This window comes from Hermetia illucens, chromosome 3 (genome assembly GCF_905115235.1).
Source record: "Hermetia illucens chromosome 3, iHerIll2.2.curated.20191125, whole genome shotgun sequence".
Taxonomy (NCBI): Eukaryota; Metazoa; Arthropoda; class Insecta; order Diptera; family Stratiomyidae; genus Hermetia; species Hermetia illucens.
This window is the reverse complement of record NC_051851.1, coordinates 157,641,503-157,666,443: the sequence shown is the minus strand read 5'-3', so window position 1 is coordinate 157,666,443 and position 24,941 is coordinate 157,641,503. Positions and strand designations below refer to the sequence as shown.

The following is a 24,941-nucleotide window of genomic DNA, read 5'->3' as shown; positions in this document are numbered from 1 at the left end:
ACCCCCTTGATGTAAAAAGAGACTGTCCCTGCTTTAAAAAGAAACCCCCTGGGCTAAATCTAAGACGATATGTTTCTTGAAGTGGAAGATTTTTCAGGTACGATTTCAAAAGTTATGGAAGATTTGAAATTAGAACCAATTTTTTCTTGTTCAAGCTAGAAAAATCTTTAATAAAAACTTAACATATCCATCTATATCCATCTTATCTTACAATTTCTTACTCAAGTACCATAATTCCTGACTATCTCGTCATTCTCAATAAGAACGCATGACGACTATGTGTAGAATCTGCGGGTAGGTACTTATCATAAAAATCTAATATCACTTCCTCAATTTTAAAACCAAATTTCTGGTATAAACAAATAGCAGGATTTGAAGCTGAAACGTGCAAGGTGATGTCTTTCCCCATGCAAGTCTGAAAAAGAAAGAAATGCAACAAAGTTAACATGGATTTCTTGATTATAACACCAACTAGCTCTAGAAGTAGCAAAATATCAGGACAACTAAGTAACCCCTACCTGTGTTAAGTGGTACAACATAAAACTAGCAATCCCGCACCGCTGCCAGCCAGGCCGTACAGCCATGAACGAAATATATGCTTCATTGTATCCTACATCGGGGACCAGGAACGCACATCCAACGACTAGTTTTTTATATAAAGCAACAACGCTGAAGTCAGGGTAGGTTAGACATTCTGACACTGAAAAGAAAAGCAAAACCAACCTAAATAAATATGGTTTTTAGAAAAATAATTTTAAATTTAGCTTATGCTCCGTAATGCAATTAACTTCAAATTCAAAGCGATTCAAGCACTTTTAGGAACAGTGTTCAGATTTACTATTGCCAAGAGGAAGACCCCTGCTTTATTATATAAAATGTGCGTACATGAATTGCCGAAGTCATCGTCATCATCATCATCATCATCATCAACGGCGCAACAACCGGTATCCGGTCTAGGCCTGCCTTAATAAGGAACTCCAGACATCCCGGTTTTGCGCCGAGGTCCACCAATTCGATATCCCTAAAAGCTGTCTGGCGTCCTGGCCCACGCCTTTTCCTACCATAGATATTGCCCTTATAGACTTTCCGGGTGGGATCATCTTCATCCATACGGATTAAGTGACCCGCCCACCGTAAGCTATTGAGCCGGATTTTATCCACAACCGGACGGTCATGGTATCGCTCATAGATTTCGTCATTGTGTAGGCTACGGAATCGTCCATCCTCATGTAGGGGGCCAAAAATTCTTCGGAGGATTCTTCTCTCGAACGCGGCCAAGAGTTCGCAATTTTTCTTGCTAAGAACCCAAGTTTCCGAGGAATACATGAGGACTGGCAAGATCATAGTCTTGTACAGTAAGAGCTTTGACCCTATGGTGAGACGTTTCGAGCGGAACAGTCTTTGTAAGCTGAAATAGGCTCTGTTGGCTGACAACAACCGTCCGCGGTTGTGATTTTCGACCCTAGATAGGAGAAATTGTCAACGGTCTCAAAGTTGTATTCTCCTATTCTTATTCTTGTTCGTGTTTGTGTTTGACCAGTGCGGTTTGATGTTGTTGGTTGATTCGTCTTCGGTGCTGACGTTGCCACCATATATTTTGTCTTGCCTTCATTGATGTGCAGCCCAAGATCTCGCGCCGCCTGCTCGATCTGGATGAAGGCAGTTTCTACGTCTCGGGTGGTTCTTCCAATGATGTCGATATCGTCAGCATAGGCCAGTAGTTGGGTGGACTTGAAGAGGATCGTACCTCTTGCATTCACCTCAGCATCACGGATCACTTTCTCGAGGGCCAGGTTAAAGAGGACGCATGATAGCGCATCCCCTTGTCGTAGACCGTTGTTGATGTCGAATGGTCTTGAGAGTGATCCTGCTGCTTTTATCTGGCCTCGCACATTGGTCAGGGTCAGCCTAGTCAGTCTTATTAATTTCGTCGGGATACCGAATTCTCTCATGGCCGTGTACAGTTTTACCCTGGCTATGCTATCATAGGCGGCTTTAAAGTCGATGAACAGATGGTGCAACTGTTGTCCATATTCCAACAGTTTTTCCATCGCCTGCCGCAGAGAGAAAATCTGATCTGTTGCTGATTTGCCTGGAGTGAAGCCTCTTTGGTATGGGCCAATGATGTTCTGGGCGTATGGGACTATCCGGCCTAGCAAGATAGTGGAGAATATCTTATAGATGGTACTCAGCAACGTGATACCTCTATAATTGCTGCACTGTGTGATATCTCCCTTTTTATGTATGAGACAGATTATGCCTCGTTGCCAATCGTCAGGCATTGATTCGCTGTCCCATACCTTGAGCACAAGTTGATGAACCACTTGGTGTAACTGGTCGCCTCCATATTTAACCAATTCGGCTGTAATTCCATCGGCTCCTGGCGACTTATCATTTTTTAGCCGATGAATTGCACGGACTGCTTCTCCTAAACTTGATGGTGGCAGTATTTGTCCGTCGTCTTCAGTTGGCGGGACCTCCAACTCGCCGATGTCCTGGTTGTTCAGTAGCTCATCAAAGTACTCAACCCATCGCTCTAATATGCCCATTCTGTCGGAAATCAGATTTCCCTCTTTGTCTCGGCAGGATGAGCATCGAGGTGTATAAGGCTTCATCCTGCTGACTTGTTGGTAAAACTTCCGCGCCTGATGCGGTTGCTCCCTGTACTTTTCTAGTTCACAGACTTGTTGGTTCTCCCAGGCTTCCTTTTTCCGTCTGTGAAGTCGCTTCTCCGCTCGACGGAGTTCGTGATAAGTCTCTGCGCGTGCCCGCGTTCTTTGAGAATGCAACATTACTCGGTATGCGGCATTCTTCCGTTCCGTTGCTAGCTTACATTCATCGTCAAACCAGCCGTTCCGACTCCTTTTGCGGCTGGGGCCAAGTATATTTGTGGCCGTATCCATGATAACGTTCTTCAGGTGGTTGTAAAGATCATTTGTTGATGCTTCATCTCCAGGTCCTCTATTGACTGCGGTTATTGCGGCATCCATTTCCCTCTTATAGGTGTCGCGGAGGGTTGTGTTGTGGATGGCTTCAGTGTTCACTCTCACCTGATTGTCAGAGGGGATTCTAGGTGGTATTGTTATTCGAGCTCGGAGCACCATGCCAACGAGATAGTGATCCGAGTTTATATTGGCCCCCCTAAATGTTCTGATATCCATCAAGGCTGAGAGGTGGCGGCGTTCGATCAACACGTGGTCAATTTGGTTGAAAGTGGTCCCGTCTGGAGAGGCCCACGTATGTTTGTGGACCGCTTTCCGCGCAAACCAGGTACTTCCAACAACCATTTCGTGTGACCCTGCTAATTGAATAGTCCGCAGTCCGTTATTATTTGTATTTTCGTGTAAGCTATGGGAGCCAACGCATCGCCTGAATACGGGCTCCTTCCCTACTTGGCTGTTAAAATCCCCAAGTATGATTTTGATATCATATCTGGGACAGGCTTCGAGGGTTCGTTCTACTGCCTCGTAGAAGGTATCCTTCTCCGACTCTGCAGTCTCCTCTGTAGGGGCGTGAACGTTTATGAGGCTTATATTTCTAAACTTGCCTCGCAAGCGCAGAGTGCATAGCCGTTCGCTTATGCTTTCAAAGCCGATAACAGCAGGTTTCATTTTTTGCCTGACTAAGAAACCTACTCCGAGTACATGGTTTACTGGATGACCGCTATAATATATGGTGTAGTGGCTCTTCTCCAGGAAACCGGTCCCTGTCCATCGCATCTCTTGCAACGCTGTTACATCAGCCCTATATTGGGACAGGGTATCGGCTAGCTGCTTATCAGCTTCATCTCTGTACAGGGAGCGCACGTTCCATGCGAAAATGCGCAAATCGTTGTTCCTTTGTCGTTGCCGGGTCCGTCGTTTTAAAATCCGTCCTATCCGAGGCTCCTGTTGTGGCTTCGTAACTTGTTGTTTTCCGTGTAGGGTTGTCAGTCCTACCCAACCCCCAACCTGGAGGACCAGTTGGTACAATTTGTCCCGTTTTTAGGCGCGGGAGACTCGCCTTCATCCTTCTCCGTCTGCAGCTTTTCGTCAAGAAAGAGCTCCCAGCGGTCACCACGTGGAGGTGGAGATAGGGTTTGGTAGTAGAGCTGTTGGTGTTGGTTCAGCATGCCGAAGTAAATCCCATAATTCTTAAAAGGGATTCTCTTGCACCCATTTGTTTTTTCTTTCGGGTGCTGTACAGGGTTGCGGATAATTACATGACCCACCGGGTCAGCTATTAATATTGCAAGATGCATTTGTAAATAAGTAGCCGCGGACAAGCAGAACGTTTCCATTTTTGTTCGTCTTCCGTAACCTATTCTTCCCTTTCTGGGGGAGTAAACCTCCTTAGCAAATCCAGGTTGAAGGAATTGACGGGCCTATTGAATGATACAGTGACGTTACACTATATTTCAGCGGCTCCCCTCCAAATACCTTCCCTACCTTTGGAGGTAACCATGGGGCCTTGTAACATTGGGGATCTGTTGCAGGGCTGACTGGTTCTCCATTACTCGTAGGAATAAAATTGGGGACATTTATTTAAATTCTTTTAATGGAACACGAAGACAGTACCCAACACGGTTAAGTGTCGCTCAACAACATCAGAGTGGCTCTTCGCCCTTGGATGTTTTGGCGATTATGCCGTCAACCACCATGGACGGAAGACCTAGGCATCGTATGATTTAGACGAACCAACTCAATAAATTTATCGTCCGCGCCTATTACCGTGTCACGTATTTGGAACGGAATCCATCAGGGTACAGACACCGACTACATGACGCGTTCATAACCCGATTTCTGGAACTAAGTCATGTTCCCGAACAGAACCTCATCAACCAGTACCGGGTGATAGTGAATAACAACCGAGTTGCCCTATCAACTAGGCAACAAATATTCCAAGAGGTTTCACTTGAGCTCGGTCTGGAGTCATCAAATTACCGGACTAGTCAAAGGAGCAACACAAGTACTCCATCTGTAAGGCATTCCATGAACTAAGTAGTCAGGAGAGACTTAGTAACTGGGAATGTCGGCCCAATTTATAATGAGGCTTTGACCGGATTTCAGGCCGCATTGACAGAATATGCTGAGATTCCCGCAGAAGCAAGGCCAAGGATCCCAAAATTAAAGTTTACTTCGGCAACTACAAATATCATTGCTGCCCTTGACAGAATATTGGCTGATCGTTTGGCTAGTAAGATAACTGCGAAACAGGTCCATAGCCTGATCTACCTTGCAGCTGCCACGATTATTCGTCTCAATAATCAGAGTATTTGGAGCGAACCCAGCCGTTGCAATTTAGAAGCAGTGTGGCTTCTACACCTTATGCGTTCATGCAAGGCCCTCTCCGAAATGATCATGCCTGACATAACTGAAGTCGACGTAGAGGCAACCCTTGAAAAGGGAAGGAAGGCGCCAGGAGTTGACAAGATTCACAACTTCTGGCTAAAGCGGTTCAAGACCACTTACAGAGTATTGGCAAATTATTTTAATTAGATGATTGCCTATCCTGAATTAGTTCCAGAATTTTTCACCAAGGGAGTAAATTTTTTCATCCCCAAGGGACCGGGTACCTCTTGCCCTTCAAAATGTCGACCAATTACTTGTCTTCCTATCATCTACAAGGTCTTCATTTCAATTCTGTGCGCGAACATCTTGAAACATCTTGATGTTCATAAATTGATAGCTGAGGAGCAAAAAGGATGCACAAAAGGCTCCCGAGACTGTAAAGAACAGCTTATAATCGATACGGTAGCTGTAAACCAGGCTATCCAAAAATATTTCCTATTCTCGACTGGCTACGTCGATTATAAATCAACCTTTGACTCCGCTTGTACAAAATTGTTTTGGCTTTGAATCCAGCTTTTGTATGAAAGCAAATGCGGGTTGCATGTCAAACATGGCATATTGTCGAAATGTACATTCAGTCATTTAATGAACATTGACGACATCAAATTGTATGCCAAAAACGAAAACCAACTTCGCTCCTTGCTGGACATAACCATCCATTTCAGCAGGGAGGTCGGCATGCAGTTGGGATTGGAGAAATGAGACAACCAAAATAATATCCAAATTGAGGGTATGGATTCGGACGAATCTACAAATACCTTGACAGTATGAGCGGATGCTTGCTGCTCTTGTTTTGGATGCAAGAGGACGTTGGCCGATCATAATAGGAGGCGATTTCAATGCGTGGGCTCTTGAATGGGGCAGCCGGATAACTAATGTGAGGAGACGTGTTCTCCTCGAAGCATTCGCGGAGCTGGACGTGGTACTGGCGAATGTTGGGTCTTCGTACACTTTCCGGGGAAGGGGCCTGGGTTCTATAGTGGACCTGACATACGTGAGTGCCACTTTAGCCAGTAGAATCGCTTGGCATGTCAGTGAGGACTATACTCACAGCGACCACCAGGCAATCTGCATAGAGATCAAGGGCGGATCGAGCTCGAAAAAGAGTTTTCGCAAAATGCCGGGTGGTATGCTTGGCTGGACAGTGAAAGCGTTCGAGGGGGACACGTTTTCCGCGGCGCTCAAATCCGACATATCCCTGAATGGTACGGCTGGAGAGAAAGCCACCCAGATCACTCGATGGGTGACGGAAGCATGCGATGCTACTATGCCCAGGAGGCGATTGCTCCCCAGTAGGCAACCCAACTACTGGTGGAACAATGAAATCGCAAGTTTGCGAGCCGCATGTTTTCGGGCAGGGAGGCTTTGCCAGAGGCTCAGGGGAAAACCCGGTGGCGACGGTCGAGAGGAGGCACACAAGCAATTGCGTGGCCGCCTAAAGGAAGCCATCGGAGGAGCAAAAAGAACTGCTTCAAACAGCTGTGCGACCATGCCGACATAAACCCTTGGGGCGAGGCTTACAGAGTGGTGATGAAAAGGCTGCGGAAATCACCCCAGGTGACCTGTCCGCGCCTCCTGAAACAGATTGTTACCACTCTGTTCCCTCACCACGAAAATAGGGGAAGGCAAGTTTTTGTCCAGCCAAATGACGGCATAATACTGCCTGTAACTGTGGAGGAGCTGCGGGAAATATGTGGTAGGTTCGGTGACAACAAGGCCTCAGGTTTGGATGGCATCCCCAACTGAGCTTTGAAACTGGCAGTGAAGACTAGGCCCGACCTTTTCGCCAACACCTTCGAGGCGTGCCTAAAAGAAGGAATATTCCCTGCCCAGTGGAAAAAGCAAAAGTCGGTGTTGCTTCCGAAGCCTGGCAAGCAACCTGGAAACCCAGCGTCGTATCGTCCTATCTGCCTGTTGGATACAATGGGGAAGATGATGGAGAGAGTCATCTACAACAGACTCCTGCCCATCGTCGAATGGTTTGTCGGAACGCCAGTTTGGTTTCCGACGCGCCCACTCTACGGTGGACGCAATTGGCATGGTGGTAAACCTGGCAAAAGGTGCACTGATTTCTGGCGGCTGCTGTGCCGTGGTGGCGTTGGATGTCAAAAACGCATTCAACTCGGCCAACTGGAATAGAATTAAAGGGGCGTTGGCTGACATAGGTGTCCCCGGATACTTAGCGAATTTGGTGGAAAACTACCTCTCAGAGAGGACTCTCTGGTACGGGACGGATGAGGGCCCCAAAGAGTACATTGTCACAGCCGGGGTACCACAGGGATCGGTACTTGGTCCCCTGTTGTGGAATATCATGTATAACGGGGTGCTTGCTCTTCCCGTCCCAGAGGGGACTACGATTGTCGGCTTTGCTGATGACCTAGCTGTGGTTGTTGCAGCAAAACACCCAGAAGATGTGGAGGTTTACGCAACGGAAACAATGAGAGCGGTAAAGTCCTGGCTAGAAAAGGCCGGGCTGACCTTGGCGGACGCGAAAACGGAAGCGGTCTTGATAACGAAACGCAGGAAAAATAATACTGTAAAAGAAGAGGTCGGTGGACATACGGTCGTATCAAAGCCGGCTATCAAATACCTGGGGGTAATAATTGACACCAAATTGAGTTTTAGGGAGCACCTAGAGTATGCATGCCAAAAGGCAGCCAGTGCCACCACGGCACTTGCAAAAATGTTGCCAAATATTGGTGGGCCGAAACATTGCCGGAGGTTGGTGCTAGCCGGAGTGGTGCGCTCCATCCTGCTCTACTCGTCGCCTGTGTGGGCAGAGGCGCTTGCAAACTCTCAGAGACGGAAGCAGATGAACTCGGTTTACCGGCGGATGACTTTGAGGGTTTGCAGTGCTTTTAGAACCACATCAGATGAGGCAGTATTGGTGGTGGCAGGCATGATCCCGGTTGACATTCTGGCCAAAGAAATGAGTGTCCTGTACAATGCAAGACATATGGAGGGGCATGCACAGCGTAGAAATGCGGCAAGGTCAGAGTCGCTTGATCTCTGACAACGCAGATGGGACGAGTCTGCGAAAGGTCGGTGGACGCACAGGCTCATTCCCAACATTAGGGTGTGGCTTGAGCGAAAACATGGGGATACCAACTACCACATTACCCAGTTCCTCACGGGACACGGTGGTTGCTACAGGCAGTATCTGCACCGCTTTGGGTTGGATGACTTTCCGAACTGTCCCAGATGCGATGGCATACCGGAGGATCCAAAGCATGTGATGTTTCACTGCCCACGATTTGCGATGGAGAGAAGGAGCTTAAACCAGGTGCTGGGCAGGAGCGGGACCCCGGAGAGCTTAGTTACTGAGATGCTGGAGTCCGAGGAGAAGTGGCTTGCGGTTAGCTCCGCAATCATCCAAATGCAGGAGGAGTTGCTGAAAGAACAAAGAAGGAGGAAAGCTGCAAATAGGAGAAGGATGAGTGCCTAAGAGCAAACCTACCCCGCGAAGTAATACCTCAATGGTGGTCCCGCGGGGCTGGAGCTGGAGAGACCGGAGGTGGTTTTTAGTGGGTGTGAATCCCATACGCGCCCGCTGTTGTTCCGCCGTTCGGGCGGCGGAGCTGCGGCGGACGTGTCTTTCTAAGATTTTCCACCTCCGTGTACGCACAAAAAAAAAAAAATACCTTGACATATTTCAAGCAACAACACCTGCTGTGGCAATAATTAAATCAAAGTAGCTGGAGGAATTTGAACGGCGTCTGGATCTTGTCCTGAAAACTGAGCTGTTCGGGAAAAATAAAATCATGGCGATCAACACCTTCACCATTCCCGTCCTTCTATATACTTTCGGTATGATACAGTGGAGTAATACGGAACTAGAATCTGTCAATAGACGGGTAAGGGTAGTTCTTGCAAACAACAACATGCACAATAGAGATGCCGAAAAATTGAGGATCACTATCCCACGTCATCAGGGAAGAAGGGGGATACTTGATTTAAAAACGTTGCACTACAATCAAGTGCATTCTCTTCGTGAGTTTTTCTATGAGAAACAATCCTCTAGGCAAATACATCAGACTACGTTCATGGCAGATAATAAATTATCTCCTTTGAACTTGCGAAGCAGAGAATGGGATCCCATGTCGAATGTTACTTCAATCCAACAGAAGGTCGACATGTGGAAAGAGAAACCCATTCATGGAGGTCATCTCAAAAATTTGTTGTTGCTAGGCATTGACATCGAAGCCTCCAACAAATGGTTGACTAATGGTGCACTTTTCTATGAGACCGAAGCATTCCTACCTTTAATTCAGGACGATTTGGTCCCAACAACAAATTATAAACGGTACATTCTTCATGACTCCTCGATCACCAACTCCAGTTGTAGGTTATGCAACTATGAAGAGGAGACCATCCAGCACATAACATCTGCGTGCAGGATGTTGAGCAGTACCGAGTAGACCAATCGTCATAACTCCTTCTGCAAGATTCTCCATCAAAACCTTGCGCTGAAGTGTAACTTAGTGGCAACCTTTCATCCTTATTATAAGTGTACTCTGGAGAGAATCTTGGAAAATGATCGGGTCAAACTACTGTGGGATCACACTATTGCCACCGACCACAGTCTCAATCACAACAGACCCGATTTAGTTCTGTTTCTCAAGGAAGAACGACCATGCTTCATAATTGATGTAGCCGTATGGTTAACCTTCGCCAATTTTTCTGTTTTTTTTAGTTTACGAAACTTGTCGACATCGACCTATGAGTGGGGTTTAAAAATACACTCAAAATCTTTCCTGCTTGCCGCAGCAGGCGGCTGCAAATTTTAAAAGTTTACTGCTACCGAAACGCAACACCGCCTCGGATAGGAGCTGACCCCACGCCGAAGACATCTGGCTATCGGAAACGGACTATCAAGTTTCTAAAATGTGCGCACAGTCCTCGTCAACAGTAGCGAAGGTTCTCAGGATACTCACTTTCTCCAACTTGAGCGAGAATTCCAACAATATAAACTGGACATACTAGGCCTAAGCGAAGTAAGATGGTGGGACTCTGAAGAGTACTCCTCTCCCCCTTGCCGCACAAATGGCAATGTGCTTTTGTACTCTGGAAAGCCAAGTAGTAGCAGACGCGAATCCGGTATGGGGTTGCTTCTGACGGCTGCAGCAAGTCGCGTTCTCTTGACCCTGTAGCTGGTTTCTAACTGGAAGATTAAGGTCCAGGTTGAGAAGCACAATTGTACAGTGCTATACATCAATGAGGACTTCCGACATAGTGGGGAAGGATGGTTTCTATCAGCAATTATACGCAGTTCAGAAAAGGCTTCCTAAAGATGACATTGTGATCGTGATGGGCCATGTGATGGAGAAGCACAGTTTTGGCAACCGTAACGATTTGTGAATTTCTGTAACTTCCACCGCCTCATCGTTGGTAGCACATTGCTTGAGCACAGAGCCTGTCAGAAGGTCAGTTGGGTTTTAATTGACCGACAGCACACGAGCAATCAGATTGACCACTTTGCAGCAGATTTAAAATGATCGATTGTGTGTTGCGTCCGCGACTTTTCGCGGAGTTGATGAGCTACGAACCCCCAAGTTCAACATCGACCGCTTGTATGATCCAGTTGTCGCTCGACAGTGAGAAAGAACTATCCTGCTGATCGGCACATACACAGACCGACCCGCCTGAAAATATCGATGAACATTGGGTCACCACAAAGAATGCTCGCTTTTCGGTTGCTACGCAGGTAGTCTAATATATCTGGTTGACTGCGGAATCCTGAAAGCGGACCGATGAACGGAATAGATTGAAGGCTCTATTGACCACGGCGAATGATTGCGGCCGCGCCGTGCTCGAACTTGGATACCGAAAAAATCCCAGGAAGGTCAATGTAGTGCGTGCCGTAACAAAAGGGAATTTGTTATTGCGCTGGCCAGAAAAGCGAAGGATGCGGCAGAACGCAATAATTTCTAAAGTTTATACCACATCACAAGAGACTTGCATGTGGTCGTAAATCGTTCGATGCTCCTGTAAGGCATACTAACGTTCGAGTCCTCATTTACGAAGACGAGCAGCTCAAGAGGTGGAAAAAACACTGCACCATGATTCTTAACGGTATCTCATCCGGTGGGGTTCCTCCTCTGGTGAATTAAATGGCCAGTCACCGGAATATGTGAATACAGGCTGTTCCTTCAAGCAGAAGAGAAATGATGTTGGCCATCAATGCACTCAAACGCTTAACGGTCTCGCCGCAGAGTTATTTATCGCTGAACATGCAGCTACTGCAGATATACTACTTTCACTCATACGGAGTTCTCGGGAATCCGAGGTCATTCCCATAGAGTGGCAGAAAGGGATGATCGTTAAGATTCCAAAGAAGGACACCCGTTTTAAGTGTGGCAATTGGAAGGGTATCTGCGTATTCTCTCTCAGGAACGCATCAAAGAACATCTCGGAAGCTTGATCGACAAAGAGCAGGCTGGCTTCTGCTCTGCATCCTCCCACATTGACCACATCAACTCCCTATAGATTATTTTGGAACAGAGCGCGGGGTTCAGATCTTCGCTTTACCTGCTCTTCGTCGATTTCGAGAAAGCTTTCGATAATGTGGACAGGGAATATATCTGGCGTGTTCTACACAGGAGTGGCATTCCGGAGAAATTAATATTTATTATCAGAGCGACTTAAAGGTCACTTACTGTATCGAGGTTAAATCTCAGAGGAATTTGAATTTTGTGCTGCATTGTCCGGAAAACGTGGAGGAGCTCAACGGACAATGACATCTTTGCTCAAACACCTCAGCTACGCTAATTGCATCTGTTTGCTCTCTCTCCACGTCATGGACCTTCGTCAAATGGCTCTAAATTTGGAAAGAAAGGCAGGTAGAGCTGGACTGAAAATAAACACCTTCAAAACCAAGGTTCTCAATCTGACGGGGCAAAGCATCGAAAGGGTCGATCAATTTATATATCTAGGAAGCGTGGTTTCTGCCGACGGTGACTCCGAACTGGATGTTGTCCAACGCCTTAGCAGTACTAGATCCTCTTTCGTAGCTCGATCTAAAATCTGGAAATGCAGTTATCTCAACACCAAGATCAATCTGAGACTGTTGTGTTGCTATATGGGAGTAGCACATGGAAAGCAGCCTCACTGTTACTCAAAAATTCCAAGCCTTCGTCAACACCTGTCTGCGTCCTATTACTGGTTACTATTCCAAACGAAGAACTTGGCCGACCGTATGCGTTGTGATCGGAAAGCAGAAATTACAGTGGATAGGTCACATATTAGGGACGGTGACCATTGGATTGCTGGCTATGTTATGCAGTGAATTCCACTCTACCAAGATTTTCGATGGGTGGGTGGCCTCAAAAGCAATTCGCGCAGAACAGTAGAGAAGAGTGCAGGCATCTCAGAAAATCGTGGAAGAGCTGTAGCGCATTCCAGGTAACCGCGGGCGATGGCGCTTAGGGGTAAATGGCAACCATATATTATCTACACTGAAATTTAAATATCTAAATAAAGCGGGGGGGGGGGGAAGGTGAATATCCGTTCGCAATATTGTCATATAAGCCAAAGTCGTACACTAACCTTTAACATGCCCACCGTGATTTGTAATGAACTCGAACGTTTGGGATACTCAAAACAACTATCAAACAAGCCAAAAAGTAGTTACAACCTAAATACAGTCCCAATGAAGTGCTCCCCAATCCGTGCTAGGCTCTTTGTTTGAAAGTTCGAAAAGGCTAACCCGGATCTTTGGAGCTTACATTCCCTTCCTTTACATATCATCAACAAAATGTGTCTAGAGCCTGGCACATACCGAACGTTCACGAGGATCGACCCTCAATTCGCAATGCAGTTGAGGCACAGCTTATATTGTTCTCGCCCTGCCTCAATACGATTTCTTTAACAGAAATCCAATCTACAACAAAGACACTAGGAATTCACATAAGACAATCTACTCAATTTTGTATACTTTAAGTCTTTAAAACAAAATTTGGAGCAAAATTAATACTCACTATCAATTCCTGGCCAGAACATTTGTTGTAGCAATCCATTAACCGCAGCGATATGATAGGGTCGAACATAACAAAAATCAACCGAAGATCGAGATGGTACTTTTCCATTCACTTCGTATTGCAATTCACACATTAACTAGATTAGACAAAAGTAAAAGATAAGAATGATTTTCAAAACCAATCAATCCAGAAATATTCGAAAAATAGACAATCAAATGGAGAAAGCATCAACAAACCTTTATCCATGGCGGGAAACATTTAGTATTCCTATAAATGAAAGGATGCAACAGTCTCGATGTGAAAGGCGATTCAAAAACTTCATCTTGAGTTGTCCCAATCATCCGAGAATGGAAAGATATGTCTTTGTTTGTCGAACCGGCAATTATCTAAATGAATAGAAAAATATGCCACAAACTGTATCCGATAGAATTAAGACCAGGACTATGGATCGCTTACCTGATAATAGCGATCCAACAACTGAGACTTGGTCTTGTTGGCCGATTGAATTGGACCATTGCAGAGTTCATCAAGATTGAAAATCTTTTTATAATTATTCCTTTTTATATTCCGTAGATAAAGCTTTCGATAAATCCGTCGTATTTTCGTTGGAACGACAATTTTATAATCCTTTTCCACACTCAAAATGCCCTGGAGTTTGTTGAAAAGCTCTCTTTCTTCATATTCGCTCATCAGGTGTACACTGAAAATTTTGATAAAAATCATTTATTAGCTACGAATCGAAGCAATTAAAACATGAATTTGTTGTTACTTTTTCTCCTCAGCCTGATCGTTGCTACTTGCAGTCGGTGGGGAATCCTCCTCCTTCTCGTCTTTCCATGGATACTCGCGTTTCGGTTTGATGGTAAACAAGCTTTTCTCGCAAGTCAGATTGTATTGCTCTTCATCGCTTTCCTGTTCACTGTGAGGTTCCATTTTGATATTTTGAAGAATCAAGCTCTCATCCTTGCCCTGATCCTCTTTATATTCTTGAAAATTCGTTACTTGTATGATGCGCGGTTTAAATTCATCGGAGTCAACGCTAGAAAAAGTTGTACATCTTTGCTGATTATACGAGCACAATATAACAGAACGCTGCTGAATACCTCTCCCCCAAATCTCCAATATTTTGAATCTGATTATTATCGGCTTCTTTCTCGCGAGGCAAATTCAAACTATCGGCATAATCTAGGCGTGGATTCCATATATCCGAGAAGTTATGGGGGTCCGGTTCAGTGGGACTCATAAGTGGCAGTAAATCCTTTGAAGCAATTTGTGGGAGATCAGTGAGCAGTTCATCGTTTGACAAACTAGCAGCCAAAAAGTCCATTAGATGTGATTGGACGGAATTCATGGTTTTGCTGTCAGTGCTTGTCGCAGAGGAAGTTGACGGTTCATTGCGATTTCTTATTTTTTTCGGCTCTCGTCCCATATAAGGTCTTAAAAACAAAAGAGATAATAGCTTAAGGATGTGATGAACGGACGGTTATCAAACTACTTACAACATTCGACTGCATGGCTCTTCGTCATCATCCCTTCGGGTTCGTTTACTATCGTCCGCAAGAATGTTTACTACCTCTGCTGTGTGACTAGTGTCTTCCGTATTTCGTCGATCATTACGTAGCTGTTGTTTTTTGAGTGACAATTGTTCATCTAAATAAAACCAAATATAACACATGTATCAACCTCAACGAGAAAATTCTAAACTTACAAAGCTTCCAATAGAATTTAGGAGTTTGATTGTACGTCAATTTCCACCATCCAGAATCTTTGAAATACTCCTGGCCTGAAGTGAAAAATGCAGGACTGTTATGGGAAAGCGTCCCAGATATAGTTCCAGTCCATTTCTTTTTACGTTTCCTGGGAAAAGTCGACGAGAAAAACAAATCAGTGATTTGAATCACATAACGGCATGATTGATTTGATTTTCGCTAGGTTTTCGATATCGTACCGGAGAATACCGAAAGCTGGATGCGTCAAACATAACCGTGATAATGACGTCATACACGTCTTAGAGTGCGATAAATTCACGGAACCTTCTATAACTTTGTTAGTAATAGGTCGATTACCTTCAAAGTTGTGTATTATATTATTACTTATAATGGTGCCAAATTTTGTACTCCTAGCTCCTAGAATGCACTTAAGGTGGGTGGGGGGAGGGTTTCGGGTAGATTTCCGAAATATGGTAATATATACCAGGTGTACAAGCTTAAATCCGCTTTTTTTCAAGAAAAACACAGTTTTTTATATAGAAACCAAAGAAAACTTTATTCAAAATTCTGGTCCTTGCTATCTAAACATTTTTTCCATAACTCGGGTAATTTATGGATACCATGCCAATAAAATTGTTGATCTTTCGAGGCAAACCACACCGTCGAGCCATTTTCGGATGTCTGCGTAAGAATCGGAGTGCTGTTCAGCGAACGAGTGGTCCATCGATGAAAACAGATGATATTCGGATGGGGCCAGATCTGGTGAATAAGCGGGGTGGGGTAATATCTCCCTGTTGAACTCTTCTAAGTAGGTTTGAACTTTTTTCGACGTGTGCGACGGAGCATTATCATGGAGGAAAATCAGCTTTTCATGTCTCTGTTGATATTCCGGCCGTTCTTCATTCAGAGCACGATGCAATTTGATGAGTTGTTGGTGATAATGGTAGACGTCAACAGTTTCACCACGTTTCAACAGTTCATAGTACTCAGTACCCTGCTGATCCCAACACACGCACAGCATCGTCTTCCGTCCGAAGCGATTTGGTTTTGCACAAGATTTGGTTGGCCGCATCAACCCACGTTTTTTTTCGTTAGGATTCTCAAAATAAATCAATTTTTTGTCGCCAGTCACAATCCGATTCAAAAATTTTTTTTTTTTCTGTTTTGGGACCGCTCCATCTGCCTGTCGTACAATTCATGCGGCACCCATTTTCCGATCTTTTCAACCTTACCCATTGCACGTAGACGCATGGAAATGGCTTGTTGGGAGACACCTAATTGCTTGGCGAGCATTTTCTGCATTTAAGTATCATCCCCGTCCAAAAGAGCCTCCAATTCCTTAGCTTTCCTGGGCCGATTTTCACGCTCCTTGTCGCTCAGATCGAAATCACTATCTTTGAATCGACGGAGCCAGTCTCGGCATGTCGTTTCCGATAGAGTATTGTCGCTGTAAGTCTCCACAAGCATTTGATGCGATTCAGCGGCTGATTTTTTCAAAGTGAAACAAAGCTTCCAACAAATGCTTCTTCTCGGGAACAAAACTGGACATGATCATTGAAGAGAAAAAATATGTTTTTGCGTGAAATCGCTGATGATATGGACTGACAATTGTATGATGCGCGGACTGACAATTGTTGACAAATGTCGTACTAAAAAAAATATGGCATGCTAATAGCAGCTTGATATGCTCAGCAACGCCATCTGTGAGCAAACAGCGGATTTAAGCTTGTACATCTGGTATATATTATTAGCTTTATTTGAGCAGATATCAGAATGGGATGTATTTTGAGACCTGGATTTTGTATAGGTGCACCATTATGACTTTTTTCAGATTTTTCGGTTGGACATGTTCTGAGAACGAGACCTGTTACCATTTTCGGAGCGCGCACTTGGATACGAGAACAGAGATCAGTTTCAAAAAGTACTAATCGGGCCCTGTCATTTGATATCCATGGGAAAGACAACAGGCCAACAAGGATGCTATAGAAGAGGCGCTTACAAACGTAAACGGTCCTTTTGAGCGTAGCGTTCAAATATTCAGATCGCCGGCAAGAACGAATAGAACTGGCCAGAAGATGGAGCAAAGGCACACTGGCAATGATGAGAGAGGTCAAACAATAAATGGCGCTAATACACGGCAAAATCAAAAAACAAGTGCGTGAAATACGAGCAACGTATTTCGAAACCCGAAACGAAGTGAGCTGCTCCAAGATAAAGAAGCCGACGGCAGATGCGGTAACGCAAATGTGTTCAAAATCGACACTTCCGGTAGGAGTACGGACAAGAGACGCTAGTACAATAGTAGGGACGTTTAAAAACCCTGAATGGAACAGGGATGACAATACGGAGTCTCCACAATGAACTCCAAAAAGGAAGAAGGAAAAAATACCATCGATACAACCTGGCAATTTAACACGTGAAAGTTTACCTGAACACCTGGAAAAAACCTACCACCGGCTCTACTTTGACTAAAATAGAGAAACAAGGAAGGCTACAAAAAAGATCGCGACCAGATGCATTAATCATAATATCAACAAGCAAGTTGACGTACACGGAAATACTGTGGAAGCTTAAACCAAACACTTACTTATCGCGTAAGGCGTACGCAAAAGGCGACCTATTACTTGAACCCAAGCGCGACGAAAGTAAATCACAAGAATCCACAAGAAAGTGGAAACATTCTTAGGTAAACCGGCATAGGTAAAAATGAGTCAAGATTCAACCGGTAATTAAATGCGAAGACTTGGATGAGATCGCCACAAAGGCGGAGACCTGGGAGGCCCTAAAATCGCACCATCAAATGCGAGCAATACAGAGATCCCAATAGTAGTGCCTGGATATCAGATAAAAGCGGCAACTTGGGCCTACGGAAAACATAAGTAAGCTGACACAAAAGCGACTCATTGAGTCAGGAATGTTGAAAATGAACAATAGAATTGAGGATTATCAGTCACGGCCGCAGAACTAAGCAATAAGTCTGAAAAAGCGGCAAATATTGACCGTTCGTGTCGTCTAGTTGTAAAGTGCAACTCAATTGCGTGCCTCCCAAGTCCGCATCCACTTGATTTCGGACCGGACCAAATGGAGAGCAACTTACTCAAACTCTTTTTGGGCCACGGATTCCTCTTCTCGGCATACTACACAAGATCCAAAAGTTAAAAGAGGACGAAGATGGCTTACGGTTTGGTACCAGGGCAGAGGCAACTCATCAGACCCTGCCTCTACTGTGCGCTGGGAACAGCGTGACCGAAGCATTTCGCAGGTATTATACGCTGCTTTTTGTAATGCGCAAAACGCAACACGGGTGCGAGTTATATCGAACGTAAATCCACCCACACTTCAGGCCCAAGCATCTAATGGATGTGGAGTTAGGACTCATCCATCCTAAACAAAAAATTTTCTAGCTCCGGCCAAGCTAAACGTTAAGAGGAACATACATAATACATACATAATTTCAAGTCACTGTAGAGGGACTTTAACCTGATGAGTATACGTAATTTTGCTGAAATATCTATGGTTTGTTGTGGAACAGCAATTTAAGATCTCCTCTAAATCCAGAATGTCCCGCTGACTATTTTGCCGCTATTTTAACTCCCGTTTCACAAGAATGCAAGGGAGTGGCGCCATCACAGGATATTCCAGGTGTCTTGCTTTTTGCCATATCAAGCCAACGATTTCCAGGCAAAAATTTTTCATTTTTTCATGACGCTTATAAATGATCTTGCATTCCCTAGCATTTGGATGACGGATATCACTCCAGAGATTACCGTCACAGTCGACTCTGAGACAATAGTAACATGACCCGCAGTTTCCCGTCTCCGCACTTGCACAAAGTACTTATGATCCTTCCTAAGGGCATCAGTCTGTATCTCGCCGTAGAGCAACGCTAACTGCATCGTGCTCATGAGAAGACATCTCCTACTGGAGGTATGAGCGTGAACATTTGTCGTTAGCTAACTTGAGGCCGAACATTTTACTACTACCAGGTCTTCTACTGTTTTAATTTGCTCTTTAACTCAAGCGTCAATATACCGTATCTATTGGCTTTGACTCTTTTAGTCAAGATAATTACTTCGGTATTTTCCCATCGAAGTCCATCTGCTTATCCGCTGCATAAATATACCAAGTCCGGTAAACAGTACGTCCAATAGCAAGTGGCGCAACATCATCTACATAACCAACAAAGTGGAACTCCTCTAGTATGTCGAAAATTAGCAAACTATTGTAGGGAGTATTGCAGAAATGCGACCCTAGGATTCATCTTCGTTTGAGCCTCTAATATCTCAACGAGCGGAAATTCCTAGTGTTACGGGCAAATCTGCTACTAAAGAACTTTCCGAGCACCTCCTGATTGTGTCAAGCATACAGAGTGATCGGCGGACAAACTAGTCAACTTAAGCTCGAGAAAGAACTCTTCTTCAGGCAAACATTTAATGCGGCCAGTATGAACCACCAGGCCATATACCTCTGCCGTGGTACCATTGCTCTGAAGTGGCGAGGAAGAAGACGGAGCAGTAACCCACGCCAAAAGGCCAAGGAGAACCAAGGAGGAGATTTAGGTGTTGTCTCCTGGATGTGCATAACAAGAGAGGCACTGACATTGGCTTCGCAAGGGATCACCATTTAATGGTCCTTTATGTTTGCTTACGTGTTGCGTGCGCCACTTCTCGCAGGGTTGGAGAGCTGCGACCCCCTAAGTCCAACATCAACCGCTTGCATGACCCATCCGTCGCTCGAAAGCAGGAGAGCTATCTTGCTGATCAAAGGTTTTTTTTGGAGTCCTAGCCGAATTAGGCCCGAGTGACGTCACGTTCTGTGAAGCAGTCAAGGGGCTTCTGGAAGAAAGAGCTTTGCTTTCAATCCTGCAACCCACCTGTTCTTTGGAAATGCGAGACCCTGACTGCCTCACAGAAAAGAGCGAGGTAGAAGAAGGAAATGCGCGACCTTGACTGTCTCATAGAAAAGAGCGAGGTAGAAGAGGGTCAAACGCGAATTTCCGAAGGTAACCAATATCACCCCTGCGAACTCCCGAGGCCAAAAGCTCGCTATGGTGGAAGTTGCCGAGCAATAGGCGAGGAAGCTTCTAAACATCGGGAAAATAAGAATTGGTTGGTTAGTGTGTAGGATACGAATCCGGGCCACTCCAACCAAATGTTACAAATGTTTGGATTGTGGGCACACATCTACAACCTGTCGGGGACTTGACAGAAGGGCAACATGCTGCAAATGCGGTCAGGCAGGCCATAAGGCGAAAACCTGCAACGAAAAGAAGAGCTGCGTCCTATGCAGGAACCGTGACGCGCCTGATGAGAACGTTGCGCACACTGCGGTCTCGGGGCGGTGCCAATCTTCAGAGCAGAATTGGAAAGAGCTAGGACGGGGTCAACATGATTCGAATCCTACAAATCAATATGCACCGGAGTGCAACCACTCTCGAGACAAAAGCTGATTTAGTACTCATCAGTGAAAGTACCAAAACAAGGACCCAGCTTCATGGCACCCTGACATATCAGGTATCGCTGCCATCTGGATTCGGAATGGCACCCTCCTTAGAGTTCTTGCCCAAGACCAAGGAGACGACTTTGTCTGGATTTGGTGTTCAAAGATAACGTTTTTTAGTGTCTACCTTACGCCGAATGAGACGACACCGGACTTTCGATACAGGCTTGATGCTTTGGAGAACGCTATCTTAGGCACAGATAGGCGGATCCTGGTCGGGGGTGACTTCAATGCCAGGACACTTGAACGGGCCATGCCTCCCACCGACTCCAGAGGGAAACAAATTCTCGAAATGGCGGCGAGAACAGGACTGGTAGTTTTAAACACCAGATGCGCCCGAACGTTCCGGCTTTCAGGCTGCGAGGGAAGCATTCCAGACGCAACCTTTGCGTCGAAATCACTGGTGTCGCTGGTGGACGGGTGATGAGTTCTGGAAAGCTTCTTAGCAAGCGACCATCAATACATTGCCTTCGAAATGGTGAACGCAAACTCTCGATGTGCGCCACCCCGGCGCTCTTTCTGTGCAACGTTGTGAACGTGGAACGTTGCGAAAGTGAACACCGAGAGGTTTGTCGTGGGGTTGCGGTGGAGGGAACTCCTGGGGGCGGTGGTGTTGCAGCCGACACTGTCGTAAATTCAGTTATTAACTTAATAACGGCGGCCTGCGGAGCCTCCATGCCCAGGAGGGCATCGAGACATGGCAAACCTTCTATGTATTAGTGGGCAGTGGAAACCGCAGAGCTCCGGAAGGAGTGTCACAGACTCCGCCGCTTAACACAACGTCTAAGCAACCTGGAGGTGCCAAGAACGGACTACAAATCAGCCAAAAGGAGACTCCGCAGCACAATAAACAAGAGCTAAGCTCGCTGCTGGCAGGATCTGGTCGACGAGGGGGGACTCAGTTACAAACTGGTAACCCGAAAGATCAGGGCTCTGCGGAAACCCTTTTCACTTAAGACCGAGCAGATGGATCGCATTATAAGGGAACTATTCCCTGCGCACTCCGTATGGAATGATTACGTCGGCGCGAAAGACTATCCACTTTTCTCCTTAAAAGAGTTGGAACAGGCAGCCCCCTCACTATGAAACGCAAGAAGGCGCCAGGACCCGATGGTATTCCAGCAGAGGTATACAAACTGATATTCCAACACCGGCCGGACCTACTGCTCAGTGCATTCATCGCTTGTCTGAAAGAGGGCACTTTCCCTGCTCGTTGGAAGGTGGCGAGGCTTACGCTGATCAACAAAAGGAAAGGCGACCCCAAATTGCCGTCTTCTTACCGCCCACTAAGTATGCTTGACACTGGAAAAGTGCTCGAAAAGCTCATCAAAAGTAGACTCGCTGAAGCGATACGCGCTACCGAAGATTTATCTCCCCGGCAGTTTGGTTTTAGAGCAGGGAGATCCATAGTTGATGCTATTATGCAAGTCGTGAATGCCGTTCGACGAGCGAAGGCAAATAGCCGCCGAACTCGACGGGTGGTACTCCTCGTAACGCTTGGCGTCGGAAACGCCTTTAATTCGGTAAGATAGAAAGACATTCGAGGCACACTAGACAATCCTTTCCACGTACTGAAGTATCTCTTACGGTTATCGAGGGACTACCTGGGGAACCACTCCCTGCTCTATAAAATGCTAGAGGGTCAGAGGAGGATGGAGATCACGTCGCGGGTAGCACAAGGATCCATCCTAGGGCCGGACCTCTGGAACGCTGCCTATGATAGGCCTACTTAAGCTCGACATACTTGAAGAGTCGCGTCTGATCGGTTATGCAGAGCTTGTTGCTGGACGCACTGTCGAACAGGTGCAAAGCAGACTCGGCATATTGATGCGACGGGTAAGCGGATGGATGACTATTCATGGTTTCAAACTTGTACTGGAAAAAAACTATGTAGTCATCCTGACTAAAAAGAGAATTCCAGCCCTGCGTCCCATATCGTTCGGCGAGTCGATAATCAAGTCAAAACCAGCGGCAAAGTACCTCAGGCTGACTCTTGACTTGAAGATGAGCTTTTTTGAGGAAATCAAAGCAGTAGCGAACAAGGCTGCAGCTAGAGTTTCGGCGTTACGTAGGCTAATGGCAAATATTGGGGGTCCTATGTCTAGCAGGCGACTTCTCCTGAAGAATTCAACGCAGTCTGTCCTGTTTTATGGCGCAGAGCTATGGGCTAACGTTCTTGGCAAGGAGGTACATGAAAGTCCTGGGGGGTTTAACGTGAGTACCTGCCGTGTAGGCATAATCCCACGGTCCTATTCGGACGCGGATTGATTTTGGGACCACAATCAGAATCCTGCCATGCAAGCACAGCGATCCTGGTTTATACTGAAGATGCGAGGTCTATCTAACACCTCTGCCGCAACTAAGGGGTACGGCACCCAAGCTGTACAGCGGAACTCCGCATATGCTCTCAGAGGGCCATCCCGGTTCCCATGGTACCAGATAACTTCGGGTGAGGCTTGGTGGCAGAGCCACTTCAGATGAGCCCCTTGCAAACTCGGGTCTGATCGCCCTCCTCGAGTACGTGGGGACGGAACACCCCAACGGGTTAACTGGACAAGGAGATACAGAGAGAGGCTTTGCGAGTAGCATCTCCGTACCGCACTGTCTCTGAACCGACCGTGATGGTGATCGCGGGAGTGATCCCCGTTGCCCTGCTTGCTAAGGAGCGTCAAGCCATATACAAGCGCGAGGGAGATGAGCCAAGGGTGGTGGTTGCTCGTGAAAAACGGGAACGCACTTTAGATGAGTGGCAGCTCTCTTGGCAAAATGAAACTAGAGGCAGATGGACTGCGCGGCTCATCGGCAACTTAGGTGCGTGGCTGAATCGGAAGCATGATGAGACTGACTATTTCCTTAGCCAATTTTTAAGTGAGCATGGAGGCGTTCAATCTTACCTGCACAAGATTGGAAGGGCGCGATCTCCGGATTGTGCGTTTTACAATGGAGTTGTGGACGACACCCATCAGACTTTTTTTTCTTCTGGAAAGTGGGATGGGATTCGTCAGCAACTCTACTTAAACACAGGGGCTCTCTCTCCAGACCACATTGTCGAGGTGATGCTGAAGAGTGCTGACAGGTGGAGCCACTACGTTCGGATTTTTCTCGTTACTAAGAAGATATAGTTCGACTGGTGGAGGAGCCGGATGGCAAAGGGTTCCTTGAACTGACAGTTCCCTTCCTCCTCTCCCCTCCCGTTGGTGAAAGGAATTCCCTGATTTGAAGGCTCTGCGAGACGGGAGAATTCTGGGCTTGCCCGAAGTAATGCGACAAATGATTCCAGGCTAGCTCTCTGACGATGGGGAGGTATTTAGTTGACAGTCCGATGGCGTATTGTTGTGGAAGTCCAACACACTGTGGGTAAACGCTTTCATCCAACATACTCCCCCAAGAAAAAGGCCGCTCAGATAAGTATAGTACTCACTGTACCATGCGACTCTCTCCGCTAAAGTAGCACCCATGTTATATCCCCGGCCCACCGTAGCCGCTACCCGTCTTCCTAACAAACTTTTGTGATATCGCGTCCCGTGAAAATCTTTGTTTAGCCGCTAGGTTTGGTGGGAAGAGCAGCAGCTCCAACCACTCAGACCCTTGCTAGACCCATTGTACTATCCCCGGAAATCGCCCATTCATTGACGTCTCGCCGGTAGCCTTCGCAGGCTTGGCGAGCCAATCTGTAAGCTTCCTCATTACCAGCGATATTGGAGTGCTAACTGGCTTGATATGTCGTTGCTGTTTAGTGCTGATAATGCTGTCCGGCTGCCGGAACACAACCTCCTCCATACTATTACAAGTGACGATACATCGCATCTAAAGTACTTACATCCCTGGATCAAACAAAAAATTCCAATTCTTATCGATGAAGCTGGCAATATGCGTCCGCCAGTGGAAGTACCCTTGATGGCTCAATCCCTTCGACTGGATCGACAAATTGTAAATAGTTAAAGTGATGACCATAAGCCTGAAACAGAAAATCATACAATGCTCATTAACGAATCCCAAATTAACCAAAAATTGCCAACGACTCACCACGGCAGCCGTTGCCTCAGAAAAACTTCCTTCTTGTCGGCGGCACAATTGGAGCACGTGAACATGAAGAAAACATCCCCCATAAGATCTCCCGGAGTCCCAGGGCGCCGCAGACACTTTATGTGAACATTTGTTTTGCATTCTTTACAGTTCAGGAAGTCATCGGAGTCGATAATTGCAGTGCAATAGGAACATTTGTTTGGCTCGTCCAATTCGTCCATTTGGATGTTCAGAGTTCAAGGATTTTTCGCTTAAAGTATCTTCGTTTGAAAGAAACCAACTAATTTTGGAATATTTCTTCACATTAAACCTGCACTACTTTGGATACTGTTAAATTTTCTGCCAGATCCAACTACTGACAACTTCCCCAGTTATTTTTACCGCCCGCTGACATTTATTGT

General features: G+C 46.0%; 1 protein-coding gene across 1 annotated transcript; it reads right to left on the bottom strand.

Moving 5' to 3' along the window:
* Nucleotides 1–147: 147 nt before the first annotated feature.
* Nucleotides 148–24,940, bottom strand: LOC119651674 (cysteine-rich protein 2-binding protein). Its single transcript, XM_038055366.1, has 11 exons — nucleotides 24,541–24,940; nucleotides 24,335–24,472; nucleotides 15,015–15,163; nucleotides 14,806–14,956; nucleotides 14,410–14,742; nucleotides 14,076–14,345; nucleotides 13,763–14,006; nucleotides 13,543–13,692; nucleotides 13,307–13,442; nucleotides 519–700; nucleotides 148–415 (listed from the first exon to the last, which is right to left on the bottom strand). The coding sequence occupies exons 1-11, from the start codon at nucleotides 24,759–24,761 to the stop codon at nucleotides 242–244; spliced, it is 2,148 nt and encodes a 715-aa protein (XP_037911294.1). The 5' UTR covers nucleotides 24,762–24,940; the 3' UTR covers nucleotides 148–241.
* Nucleotide 24,941: the final 1 nt, after the last annotated feature.

Bases quoted from the DNA above. Each gene is read 5' to 3' on its own strand.
- LOC119651674 (XM_038055366.1), bottom strand. From the start codon at position 24,761: ATGGACGAATTGGACGAGCCAAACAAATGTTCCTATTGCACTGCAATT. The intron at 15,164-24,334 runs GTAAGTACTTTA...GACTTTTCCCAG, and splicing joins TTTTTGTTTGATCCAGGGAT to GAAACGTAAAAAGAAATGGA. The intron at 13,443-13,542 runs GTTTGTTGATGC...TGTCTAATCTAG, and splicing joins GTTTCCCGCCATGGATAAAG to TTAATGTGTGAATTGCAATA.